We start from the raw sequence: 13475 nt of genomic DNA on the forward strand, positions 1-13475 counted from the left end.
ATACTCTCCTCGTCTCACTCTAAGTGAATCATTTTTTTTTTGAATGTCCCACTCTAAATGACACACCACTAAAAGTATAAACATTACTTTTTCTACCTTTTTCCCTTCTCTTACTTTATTAATAATACGTAGTAGTATTACATAAAATTCGATGCCCGAATAGAATAACCACTTAGAGCAAGGCGGAGGGAATATATATAAATATATACTCCTTATATTTTGTATTTAAAATAATATTAGTAGTACTAATTAAAAGACATAGGAGTAATAAATAACAGAGCTGTAATCCTAATAAGCATAGGCGAGTAAAAGAACACGTTGATGACCAACGTTGACCGTGTGGACGGCGAGAACGCCATCCATAATTCGTCAGCCATTTCGTCAACATAAATCCAAACCCGACACTCCCAGTCAGCCCGCCGTTACCGTCACCGTTAACTTCTTCCTTGTTTCCGCGCACCATCTCTCCTCCTATATATAAACTCTCCTCCTTCCGTCAGCTCATTCTTTCGACTCAATCTTAAATCAATTTCTCTCTTCTTCAAACTCCCATCAACTGAAAAATTCTAAAATCCCATCTATACACGCAATATCAGGTAACCTTCACACATTTTCTCGCATTTGTTGCTTCATTTCTTGCTGCTTGATTCAATTTCATTATCAATATGTAGTGTTTTTTAGTTTACGTTTCGCTTTTTTTTGCTTGAGGAGAACGAAAAACAATAAGGGGTATTGTGATTTAGATTTGATTGGAGCTTTTCTAGATCTTCAATTACATGTTTTGTGTAAGAATTAATGATGTTTTTGATTTGGGGTTTGGTGTTTTTCTTGATATGGGGTCTCTATTTTTTTACTCAATTAGTAGAAAGTTTGAATCTTGTGTTGATTTATGAAGAGGAATTTTGTTGGGATTTTGTGCAGTTAAAATTGGGATTTGGTTGATATTTATGGTTTCTCTGCTTTTTCAGGTGGATAATTTGAGGGAATTAATTGCCTTTTAAAGTTGTATTTTGGTAAAGAGTTGAGAAATCTGCTTGAGATCTTAGAAGCAAATGCTTGTTGTTGAGAATGGGCTCTGGTTATCATGGATATAGTGAAGCAGACTTATCATCCTACTCTTCATATCCCACTGTTTCCTCTATACCAACAAGGCTGTTCGAATCTCTGAAATTCGACTCACGAAGCTCACCCAACTCGCCCTTCGCCTCTCTGTTCGAGGCCGACTCTGTCGCCACCGTGTATAGTGATAGTCAGGAGCGGTTTAGTCCGTCCGGTTACCTCTCTGAGGCCACTCATTCGTCGGACTCTTCAGTGGATTACAGCGTCAACTTGCATCACTCGAGGCCCTTTCCCACCGGCCACCAGGAGAGCCCGTCCGCTGCCTCGGCTTTCCACTCAAATGCAAGTAGCAATCGCAGCATAGAACACGCGTTGCTGGAACTGGAGAGCGTTCTTATGGACGAGGAGGTTGTGAAATCGGAGCCGTGTTTGGGGGGAAACAGTTACCGGCAGTCGCAGACGCCCGAGCAGAGGGTGGGATCGTGGCAGGAGGAGGCGCAGGGGTCTCGTTCGTATGTGTCTGGATCGCCTCGTGATTCTTGGATGGCTGCCTCGGTGAATGATGGTGTTTACGCTGAGAATCGTATGGGGGGAGCGATGGAGGATTTCGCGTTGCAAGGGTTTCCCCCAAATGATCTGAAGGGGCTGTTGATGGCCTGTGCCAGAGCACTCCATGAGAACAGATTGGAGGATTTCGAGAAGCTCGTGGAACGTGCTCGTGGCGCTGTGTCTATCACTGGAGAGCCGATACAGCGCCTAGGCGCGTACTTGGTGGAAGGGCTGGTCGCACGGAGAGAGTCGTCTGGCACGAACATCTACCGCGCCCTCAAGTGCAACGAGCCAGAGAGCAAGGACTTGCTCTCGTATATGCACATTCTGTACGAGATATGCCCGTATCTGAAATTCGGCTACATGGCCGCGAACGGGGCGATAGCCGAGGCGTGCAAGAACGAGGATCGTATCCACATTATCGATTTCCAGATCTCGCAAGGCACGCAGTGGATGACTCTCTTGCAAGCGCTCGCTGCCCGGCCTAGCGGCCCTCCGCACGTCCGTATCACCGGGATAGACGATCCGGTCTCGAAGCACGCCCGTGGGGACGGTCTATCCGCGGTGGAGAGGCGCCTCGCCGCGATCTCGGAGAAATTCAACATTCCCGTTGAGTTCCACGCGGTCCCGGTTTTCGCCCCGGACATCACGAAAGAGATGCTCGACGTCCGGCCTGGGGAGGGCCTCGCGGTGAACTTCCCGCTGCAGCTCCACCACACTCCAGACGAGAGCGTCGATGTGTCAAACCCGAGGGACGGGCTGCTGAGGATGGTGAGGTCGCTGAACCCGAAGGTGGTGACTCTGGTGGAGCAGGAGTCGAACACGAACACGGCCTCGTTCCCGACGAGGTTCAAGGAGACGCTCGACTACTACTCGGCCATGTTCGAGTCGATAGACGTGACGATGCCGAGGGACAGGAGGGAGCGGATCAACGTGGAGCAGCAGTGCCTGGCGAGGGACATCGTGAACATCGTGGCGTGCGAGGGGAGGGAGCGGGTGGAGCGGCACGAGCTGTTCGGGAAGTGGAGGCTGCGGTTTACGATGGCCGGATTCCGGCAGTATCCGCTGAGCTCTTATGTGAATTCTGTGATTAGGGGATTGCTGAGATGCTACTCGGAGCATTACACCTTGGTGGAGAAGGATGGAGCTATGTTGTTAGGGTGGAAAGACCGGAATTTGGTGTCGGCGTCGGCGTGGCACTGAGAATGATCGGGTAAATGGGGAACCATTGTTGATCCTCTAGTTCGTAGGAAAATTACGAAGGTTTCTTTTTCTAGGATTTGGATGATGATGTCGTGGTCTTAGTTATTGATGCATCGATAATATATGTACTTGTAATATTTATTCGATTCTATAGTGAGTTCATTCTTTTTAATATTCCCATCGTCTCATTTTATATTTATATGTATATTCTTCACCAAGTTTTGATTTTGATGGTGAGTTTTTTTTTTTTTTTTTTTTTTTTTTTTTTTTTTTGTTTGAACCAGCAATTGATAAGCAATCCAGTTCCATTTCCATGGTAAACGGAGGAAGAAATCACAATGGAAGCAACAATTGGTAGCTGATTGATTAGCTATGAATAACTACACTGAGTATGAATAACTACAAGTGATTCAGTATATGCGAAACCTTATCCACATTCGGAATAGAATCGACAAAGAAATCCCGAGATTATTCAATTCTAAAGACATAGATAAAATATGTTGTGGATGAGATATAATACAAGAGTTTGGTTAGTGGATTGATCAGCCGGTGAGGGCGAGGGCTTACTCGAGCTATGTGCTAGACTTCGGGTTTGGGTCCTGCTTGGTTGCGGGTAAGATGCAGATATGGGTTGCATAGTGTTGGTATGGGCCAGGTGGTCGACAGTGGGACCCTCATTATATACTCCCTTTGGCCCACAAGACTCATTTTCTACTAACAATATTTTTATTATTTTTATTTTCTACTTTTCTCTTATTTTCTTGATTTTACATTAAAATTCGTGGTGAATGCAAAATGCATATTTTTTGAGAGTGTATTCCTTTATTCGAATAATTTTCTTTTGAATAGAATTAAATATTTTGGGTAGTTTCTTTTGACACTTTATAGTTGTCTTATTATATGATCTACGAATATAATTTGTGATATATTATGAAAGTCCCCCACTTGCCAATTGACAGACAAACTAAGATATCAAATTGATACATCCCTTTTCCCACTCGAATTCGGAATATTCGGTATCAAGTACTGAACTTTATCTCAATTCTTACTGTATTTTTGTTTTGTTTTAATCGATAATCAATTTTGACTTTAATAGAGTTTGTACACATCCATGACAGGTAAAGTCGGCGGTTCAGATTTTCTCTAAACAAAATTAGCAAATCGAACTGCTATGATCCCTCCACGTGTCCACTATATTAATCAAATGTCATCCCATGGGTGAAAAAAAAGGAGGTGAAAAAGAATGTTACGCAATTGTTATTAGTTGATATTATTTGTGAATCACTTAATTTTGTTTGATTGGTAAAATTTGACAGTCACCCGTAGCTAATCACAATTTGCAAAATGAGATAATAATAAAAAAGAAATACAAATTTTTACAATTGTTATTAACTACTAGATACTTATCCTGACCATCAAATTTTTATTCCAATCTAGTGTCATGATCCAATTTACTACTCATAGAGGGTGTTCGGTTTGCAAGATTGTATCCGAGATCAAATTTGTTGTGTGTTTGGTTCATGAGATTAAACCCCACAACTCAATCCTAGATGGATAATCATGTGATAATTAGTCATAGCCAACCCCCTATGACTAAAATAATCTCACAACTTAATCCTAGATTGTATCTTCGCATTATTTTATCTTGCAAACCGAACACCACCATATAGTATTAATTACTCCATTAGTCTAATTTTAGGAGTTCCAATCACTTGTCCGCACTCATTTTATAGCTCCTTTGATTTCAAATACTATGAATCTTGGATTCGACATATATTATATAATGCATTATTATTAAAGCAAAAGAGAGATAAATAGAGAACGTTTTGTGGATAAAGTTTTTTAAGAGAGAAGAGGGCTTCTAAAATTGAAATGTTCATACTCTCTGAGGACTAACGAAAAAAGAAATAATACATACTTTTAGGGATAGAGGGAGTAATAAATACTCACCCTGTCCCACATAATTTGTCTCATTTCACTTTTACTATATTTGGTAATGGACCCCATATTCCACTAACTCATTCTTATTAATATTTTATTATATAAAAATAGGACCCACATTCCACTATTCATTACATATTTTAAAACCCATGCTCGATTAAAGTGGGACAAATTATATGAGACGGAGGGAATAGTTAAAAAAGAGAAAGAGTAAATTAAAAGAAAGATCTTTTCTTACTTTATTATTTCTCTACTTTAATTATTTATTATTATTTCTATAAAATGAGAGAAAAAAAGTGACTAGAACTAAAGTGGGACGGAGAGAGTACCTACCAATTTACTACTACGATTAAAAACTACTCCATGTCTATGTGGATACACATACAATTAGTATCTCTCTTATATATTCCCACATTTAAAATCTCAGTTCCTATCCTCAGCCGCCGCTCCTGAACTCAAAATTAAAACAAAACAAAAAAAAACACAAAATGTCAAAAAACTCGGCACCGGAGGCGGGGCTTCAGTCGCCGCTGCTGGCGGCGGAGAGATTATGCATGGACGATATGCTGAAAAAGCACTGCGGCGAGTTCGGGCGGTGGCAGCTGCGGCACTTTGTCTTAACCAGCATGGCGTGGGCGCTGGAGGCCTTCCACACCATGGTGGTGATATTCGCCGACCGCGAGCCGGCGTGGCGGTGCGTGGGCGGCGCCGGGGATTGCGACATGTGCGGGATGGAGGCCGGCACGTGGGAGTGGGTGGAGGGGAAGGGGAGCTCCACGGTGGCGGAGTTTGGACTCATTTGCGGGGAGAAGTATAAGGTGGGGTTGGTTCAGGCCTTGTTCTTCGCCGGATGTATGATCGGTATGTTTTTCCGGCGGCTACTTTTTATTTTTTATTTTTTATTTGGCAATGATGATTTATAGTACTAACCCCGTTCTACAGTAGTAGAGTTTCTTTTAGACACATAATTTAAAAGAAATTATACTCTCTCCGTCTCACTTTAACAGTCCTATTGATTTTTCTGCCTTCATTTTGTGAAAAAATAATAAATAGTTAGAGTGGAGAAATGATAAAGTAAAAAAAAGTATAATGCAGATAAGACTTTTCTCTACGTTATTCTCTATCTTACTTTACCATTTCTCCACTTTAACATAATATCAGGTACAATATCAGGTAGTGTAGAGTACATGAGAAGAAATTTGTTAACTTTTTGCTAAAAAAGAATTGACTGCACTACGATGAAACCTAAAATGATACTCTTCTACTATTGAACATAATGATATTTAGTATTTAATATATTTGATTTTAAATTTTGTTTTATTAATAAAAATTGAATAAATTTGTGATGAAATAGCTATATTAAGAAAATACTACTATTATAATAGTAAGAGTACTCTATTGTAGGAGTATTTAATTGACATGGTCAGAGTTTTGGTACTCGATGGACAAGTGAATCATGTCATCACATGTAGGGAAAATTTTATTTAATGTGTTGGGTTTGGTGCTTTGTTAAAAAAGGTTATCTCATTGGAAAGTCATTTCTTGGAATATTTATATATTTAGGTTGATTAACAATTGCTTTTAACATTCTAATAGTGTTAAGATTTTAAGTTTGTTTTCTAGTCTATCTTAGGTATATTAGTGAAACTCAAAAGGTTGTTATTAATTTATGAGATAATAGATTCAAGATAAATGTGTAAAATAGAAGAGATAATGCTTAATTATGTAAAATAAATGTGTGAACGGTAGGAATCTAGAGATATGTACTAGTATCATATTTTGGCATTTTATGCAATCAATTTATTGATAGTATAGATTATGTTTAACAATTGAAAGAGATGTCCACAATAGTTGGACTTAGTTTAGATAATTTTCATATTAATCTTTAGGTAAATATTAAATTAATTTGCATATTAATCTCATTCAATATAATAATAGCAGTAAAATAAATGATAAAGTAAATAAAGGCTTGATGAAGGTATGCATATCCCTCTGTACCAGCTGTCCTCATTTTATTGGACCCAATTTTCAAAATTGTGACACCTATCATAGTATTGAAAAATAAAATTCGACAGGTCTCTTAAGTGAATTCATGTAGCAAAGTAATCCTTTTTCCACGTGAAAATTTAAATCGAAATTATAGCTACCGTGTAGAAACTGAATAGCTTTAGTAGTGTTCATCTTTAAAGCTTCTCACTTTGTACTAATACTAGTAGTATATTCTAACTTTTGCTTTTTCTTACATAGGATATTTAATTATGTGACCTTACTTTACTACTTTAATATTGCTATTTATTTCGACTTTTTATTGATTTTTATCAAGGTAAAATATATATGGATGTGGAAAGTAGTGCTGAGTATAGTAGCAATATACTCCGTATATGAAAAATATTTATAATTAATTAAATAATCTCATACTCCCTCTGTTCTATAGTAATGGAGGTGTTTTTTTTAGGCAATGAGATTAAGAAAAATTATGTTAGATGAGTTAAATAAAAGGAGAATAAAGTGAAAAATGAAAAAGATAGAGAGATGAAGAGAGAAAAAAAGTAAGAGAGAGTAAAGTAGGTGTGAAAAATGTGTTTACTTTTGCTAAAAATGGAAATGACTCTATTACTATGAAACGTACTAAAATGACAAAATGACTCTATTACTATGTAAAGCAAATTTTTTTGGAGAGAACTTGTGTATACCTCCAGTCCTCCACCATAACTAAATCTAGTTAAAATTTACTAGTACTATTATTTTTCAACTACAGTGTATTAATCATGAATTTAATTTGGTCAGGTGCTGGAGTATTTGGACACCTCTCCGACTCTAGATTGGGAAGGAAAGGCTCCTTAGTAATTGTTTGCATACTGAATGCCATCTCCGGTTGCCTGACCGCCCTCTCCCCGACCTACCCCGTCTACGCGGGCCTCCGCCTCCTCACGGGTTTCAGCACGGGCGGGGTCGGCCTCTGCGCCTTCGTCCTCGCCACCGAGCCCATAGGCCCCACCCGTCGCGGCGCCGCCGGCATGTCCACCTTCTACTTCTTCTCGGGCGGGATCGCCGCCCTCGCCGGCATCGCATACATCTTCTCGACGTGGCGGGCCCTCTACATCGCCACATCCGTCCCCTCCGTCCTATTCCTCGTCTTCGTCCTCCCCTTCGTCTCTGAGTCCCCGCGCTGGCACCTCGTCCGGGGCGAGGTAGGGCCCGCCATGCAGACCATGCGCGCCATCGCGCGGTCCAACGGGCGGGACTTGCCCGAGACGGCCCTCCTCGCCCTGGACGAGGAGACAGGTCAACATAAGTGCACGTCCGCTAAGGAAGCTGCCATAATCACAGGATCCTTAGTGGACGTGCTGCGGACCCCACTGACGCGGGTCCGCCTCTTCCTCGCCGTAGCGATCAACTTCTGCTGCTCCGTCGTGTACTACGGGCTGAGCCTCAACGTGGTGAACCTCGGCACCAACCTCCACCTCAACGTGTTCCTCAACGCGGTGGCGGAGATGCCGGCGTTCCTCCTCACGGCGTTGCTACTCGACACTTTCGGCCGGAAGCCGCTGAGCATCGGGACGCAGTGGTTCAGCGGCGCATTCTGCCTCTTGGGGGGGATGATGAAGGTGTACGGCGCGTGGAAGACAGTGAGGATGGTGTGTGGGATTCTCGGGATATTCGGGATGGCGGGGACGTATAACTTGCTGTTTATCTACACGGTGGAGCTGTTTCCGACGGTGGTGAGGAATGCGGCGCTGGGGTGCGCAACGCAGGCGGCGCAGATGGGGGCGATACTGGCGCCGTTCGTGGTGGTGATGGGGGAGAGGGTGCCGTTTCTCGTGTTCGGAGTGTGCGGGTTGGCAGGAGGGACGCTGGCGTTTTTGTTGCCGGAGACTTTGAATCGGCCGTTGTATGATACCATGGCCGGAATGGAAGAGGGAGAAGGTGCTGCTCTGTTGAGTTGATTTTGTTTAAATTACATGTTTTGGATTATACTCAAGTATTCATTTTGGAACGAAGAATGAAGATTTTTGTGTTATAAAAAAGATTACTTCTTTACAAGCTATGGCTTCAATATTGGCATAGATTAATTTTGAGATCATCAAGATAAATATAGATATACAAGTAGAAAGTTTTATTGTACAAATTCCATTTCTAATGATTCTCTTACTTCATATAAAAACAATGGGAGAAGATATGACTTTAATAGTCAATATGTGTAATTCTTTGATTTTATTATTAGTAAGTAGTAGCAGTAGTTCGGAACACTTGAAAATTCATATTCAATTAAGACAGATAACAGATGTACAGAACTGAATAATCCAAACAAAGTTAAACAGAATAAATGAAATCAAACAAAATAAAGGAGCAATTATTAGAAAAATAGAATCAATAATCCAAACAAATTTAGTATGCCATAAACAAAACGTTGCATTTCAACAACCAAATTCCAATTCAAATTCGATATAGATAAAAAAGAAAACAAGATTAGAATACTTAAGCCTTATCAGCCTTAGCAGCTGTAGCAGCTGCTTGTCCTCTGAGACGACCAGTTCTTCTGGCAGCAATAAGACCAACCTTTTGGCCAGGTGGTGCATCACGACGAACGGTACTGGCATGACCAATATGTTGATGGTTACCACCACCATGAGGATGCTCCACGGGATTCATAGCAACACCACGAACCTTGGGCCATGAGTTCCTCTTCACTCTGAACTTGTGATAGGCATTTCCAGCCTTCAACATCGGCTTCTCAGTTCTCCCACCTCCGGCAACCTGCCCAACCATGGCACGGCAGCCACTTGGCACAATCTTCTTTGCTCCGGAAGGGAGCTTCACCCTGCCGGAATAACAAATCTCTCAATGAAGTGTATTATTTAATGTTAGCACCAACAACACATTCGGAGAATTGGGTGACAAATGATGATTACAAAGCAAGATTCATAAGAAATAAACAGAAAACAGGAAGCCAAATTATCAATTCAGCAACAAACTTGCTTGATGAAGATATAGACAACAATCATAATAGAGCATTTTGTAGAGTACAAATGAAACTTGATTGTTACAGCATCTAATGCATATTAAATTAACATAACCAAATCTCATGAAATCAAAATGTCGAACAGATGATGACATAACCACTTGAAGATATAAGTTAGTTTCAAATTAAGAGACATAGATTAGCTAGAAAAAGAAATAGATATAATTCTGGGATTCATGAAAATTAGCAGTACTAAAATTTAGTCATTTCCACAAACAATACTTCAATTCTAAACTTATATCATGGCTAAGTATCCAATCACAGCTAAAGCAATCAATAATAGCAAGTTAAACATTTATCAAAACAATTGCACAGCAACATCATACCCAAGTATCCAATTACAGCAAAATCAATAATAGCAGGCTAATCAATTCTACATTAATATCACAACTTAGTATCAATTACAGCTTGATCAATCAATAACAAGGTAAACAGATATATACACAAAAATCATAGAGAAATCTTCACAACATCATACTGATACTTGTCAATAGGTGAGCCAAATCAAACAATCATCAATAAATTTACCTTGTGGTTCCGTTATCGAGGTTGTGAGAGATGACAATCGCATAATCTCCAGAAGCCCTAGCGAAAACGCCGCGATCTCCAACGTGATGCTCCACGTTGCAGACGACAGCTCCCTCGGGAATGGATCTGAGCGGCAACACGTTTCCGACGACGAGATTCGCCTTCTTCCCGCAGTACACGAACTGACCGGTGTACATGCCCTCGGCGGCGACGAAGAGCTCCTTCTGGTGCTGGAATCGGAAGGGGTGGCGGAAGGTCACGCGAGCGAGGGGCGCGCCGCGGCCGGGATCGTGGATGATTTCGGTGACGACGCCCTTGAGGTAGCCGTTGCGCTCGCCGAAGTCGAGGGAGCGGAAGCGCGCCGGGCCCTTGCGGTGGTGCGTGTGGGATTTGAAGACGGAGCCAGCTCCCTTACGCTGAGCTCTGATCACACGCCCCATTGTGCTGGTGTGTGAGTGTGTGAAGGGAGGAGGGAGGAGTGGTGGATATAGATATAGGGATTTGGGGATTTAGGGTTTGGGTGAAATTAGGGTTTCGCAATTGCTTAGTTTTGGGAGATGGTCACATTTGGGCCTAGCCCAATTTTTGGCTTCAATTGGGCTCATGCTATAGTAATTAGTAAGAATTTATTTTTAGTGGGATATTGAAATCGAAGTGTTGAATTTGATAGATTAAATAATACTGGTACTAGTAATTACATTTAGTTACTTTATAAAAAATGTTGTTTGGTTTGATGGATAGGGTTCGGTACTTTTAGTGTGAGGACCTAGAAAGGCAATGGGCTACAATTAGATTAATATGGATTATGTAATTATAGTAGAGGGAAAATAGGTAAAGCTTTGTAGAGAACATTCTTAGCATTCTTCTACGGAGCAATTGTACTGGGATAGTTCCTGCATCGGATTGGATTGCACGTGGATCTCGATAGTAGTGGATTCAACTTGCAGGATTCAATTGTAGAAGAAAACAACACAACAAGTAAGATTTAGTTCTGTTGTGTTTTACATTTTCAACTTGCAATATGCTTATGAATCTAGATCTATTCTTGTCTCTTACTTTATCATTTGTCCACTTAAACTATTTATTATCATTTTTACAAAACAAGTGCGAAAAAGTGAACGAGACTCTTATTCGTGGGCGGAGGGAGTAGTATTTTATTTTTAGGGAAATATGAGAATAAGAAAATGTTATAATATAGTACTTGGTAATTTGTTAAACAATTGTTATGTATTGAATCGATAAATTTAAAAAACTAGGATAATTCGATCACTAATAAATCAATTTATGATATTCAGTCCATTAATTAAAATCAATATCTTTTGGGAGTATATAAGATATTGAAAACAATTTGAATTTATAGTTTAAAATGACAAGGTATATCTTATTTCATTAACATACCAATCATATAAAGTGTAATTTAACCCATATCACCATTCTATCTTTCCATACACATCACATTCTCAATGTGACGTTGAACAAAAACTTTGGTAACAAATTTGAATACGCAAGCATTTGGCCAAAAAAAATACTACTAGGCAATATATGTAAAATAAAAACATGCATTTCCCGTCATTAATTTTTCAATATGCCATCTTGAGAAAAACAATATGCCTAATCCATCAATATTGTATGTAACAACGTCTCTTCTTTGTCTCACATTAACCGTATCAATTTTCATTTTCACTCATAAATGACAATTATATATAGTATAAAAATTAAAACATTGGAAATTTCAAATTTTTTTTTTCATATTTTAAAAGGCGATTTGTAACTAAGCAGTATGCTTTATGTTAAAAAAAGCTCAAAATCAACAAGTTAGCGAACTGAATATTCGAAATAATAAAAAACTAGAAGACCTATACTAATAATACCAATGCCGACAGCAGCAACAATAACAAAGATTTACTTTTAATTCAGTGCACGATAAATTATTTCTCATAAAAAACGTACTTTCTCATTCGACTAGAAGTGGCATGTTTTTTATACGGAAATTAAGAAAGTTAAATTTTGTGTGGAAAATGAGTATAAAATTTAGTAAATTTACTTTTTTAAAGAACTTTTTAAAACTTGTGCAATGACGTTGCTTGATATTTCGGGGGTGTTCGGTTTGCAAAATTGTATCCGAGATTAAATTTGTAGTGTGTTTGGTTCATGAGATTCAACTCCACAACTCAATCCTACATGGATAATCATGGGATAATTAGTCTTAGCAAACCTCATATGACTAAAATAATCTCACGACTCAATCCTAGATTGTATATTGGTATTATTTTATTTTGGAAACCGAACACTACCTTGATCATGTGCAGAGACGCAAATATTACTTTCACAACTTTCTCAGCAAAGTTATTATAACAGCAATACAGAAATTAAACCAAAGTTACTAAACTTTAATAAATCTCCAAAATTTAAAATCCATTATAATCTTAAAACAATGTGGAATAATATATGAATCAATCATATGATTAAAGCTCTCTGAAACAAATTATTGATTTTCAAATCTAACTAAGAAATAGTAATATTTAAAAAATATATATATATATTTTCACATAAATTACTAAAATATCTCTAAATTTTTTCAAAATTAGAGTCCCTCACTCCACTATGCAGCTCTCCCAATGCATAAAACACTCCATTAAATATACTACTCCTTCCGTCCCAAGGAAAATAACCTCTTTTTTGGGCAGCACAGGATTTTATGCAACTTTATTTTATGTGTTAAGTGGAGAGAGTAAAGTAGGAGAGAATGAATAAAGTAGAGATAAAAGGGATTTTCATTTTAAGTAATGAGTCATTTTAATTGGGATAAATCAAAAGGAAAAGTGGGTCATTTTCAATGGGACGGAGGGAGTATTATTTATGACGAATCATGTAATATAACAATAAAAGAACATCATCAAAGTTGTTGGGCCTCTAAAAAAAACATGCTTATGCATAAAAATTGTTATCTTCACATAATTAAAAACCGACCTTTGCAATATATATATATATAAATAAATCTACTTTTTGTTGTTGGTCCTATCTCAAAATAGTGACCATTAAAATTATTACATAACCATACACACTAATTGTATTTTTATATAAGTTTGCTTCTGAATTTACTTAGTATGTTAATTTATAAAACGTGTAAGCAAAAGGCAGAGTTTGCTTAACACACCGCCAACGGAAAAGC

General features: G+C 39.0%; 2 protein-coding genes and 1 pseudogene across 3 annotated transcripts; 2 read left to right on the forward strand and 1 right to left on the reverse strand.

The window, feature by feature from the left end:
- The first annotated feature begins 474 nt into the window (after positions 1 to 474).
- Positions 475 to 2985, forward strand: LOC125200697 (scarecrow-like protein 21 pseudogene; annotated as a pseudogene). Its single transcript, XR_016135848.1, has 2 exons — positions 475 to 596; positions 969 to 2985. The product of XR_016135848.1 is annotated as a scarecrow-like protein 21 pseudogene (transcript).
- Positions 2986 to 5119: 2134 nt separating this feature from the next.
- On the forward strand, positions 5120 to 8796 carry LOC125216447 (organic cation/carnitine transporter 4-like). The gene is made up of 2 exons (XM_048118161.2): positions 5120 to 5613; positions 7540 to 8796. The coding sequence occupies exons 1-2, from the start codon at positions 5241 to 5243 to the stop codon at positions 8697 to 8699; spliced, it is 1533 nt and encodes a 510-aa protein (XP_047974118.1). The 5' UTR covers positions 5120 to 5240; the 3' UTR covers positions 8700 to 8796.
- Positions 8797 to 9080: 284 nt separating this feature from the next.
- LOC125216456 (large ribosomal subunit protein uL2-like) lies at positions 9081 to 10804 on the reverse strand. The gene is made up of 2 exons (XM_048118170.2): positions 10304 to 10804; positions 9081 to 9574 (listed from the first exon to the last, which is right to left on the reverse strand). The coding sequence occupies exons 1-2, from the start codon at positions 10741 to 10743 to the stop codon at positions 9232 to 9234; spliced, it is 783 nt and encodes a 260-aa protein (XP_047974127.1). The 5' UTR covers positions 10744 to 10804; the 3' UTR covers positions 9081 to 9231.
- Between the last annotated feature and the right edge of the window lie 2671 nt (positions 10805 to 13475).

This window comes from Salvia hispanica, chromosome 2 (genome assembly GCF_029641045.1).
Source record: "Salvia hispanica isolate PSC_SH4W2 chromosome 2, Shi_PSC_v1, whole genome shotgun sequence".
Lineage (NCBI taxonomy): Eukaryota > Viridiplantae > Streptophyta > Magnoliopsida > Lamiales > Lamiaceae > Salvia > Salvia hispanica.

Bases quoted from the DNA above. Each gene is read 5' to 3' on its own strand.
- LOC125216447 (XM_048118161.2), top strand. From the start codon at position 5,241: ATGTCAAAAAACTCGGCACCGGAGGCGGGGCTTCAGTCGCCGCTGCTG. The intron at 5,614-7,539 runs GTATGTTTTTCC...TAATTTGGTCAG, and splicing joins CTTCGCCGGATGTATGATCG to GTGCTGGAGTATTTGGACAC.
- LOC125216456 (XM_048118170.2), bottom strand. From the start codon at position 10,743: ATGGGGCGTGTGATCAGAGCTCAGCGTAAGGGAGCTGGCTCCGTCTTC. The intron at 9,575-10,303 runs GTAAATTTATTG...TTATTCCGGCAG, and splicing joins CTCGATAACGGAACCACAAG to GGTGAAGCTCCCTTCCGGAG.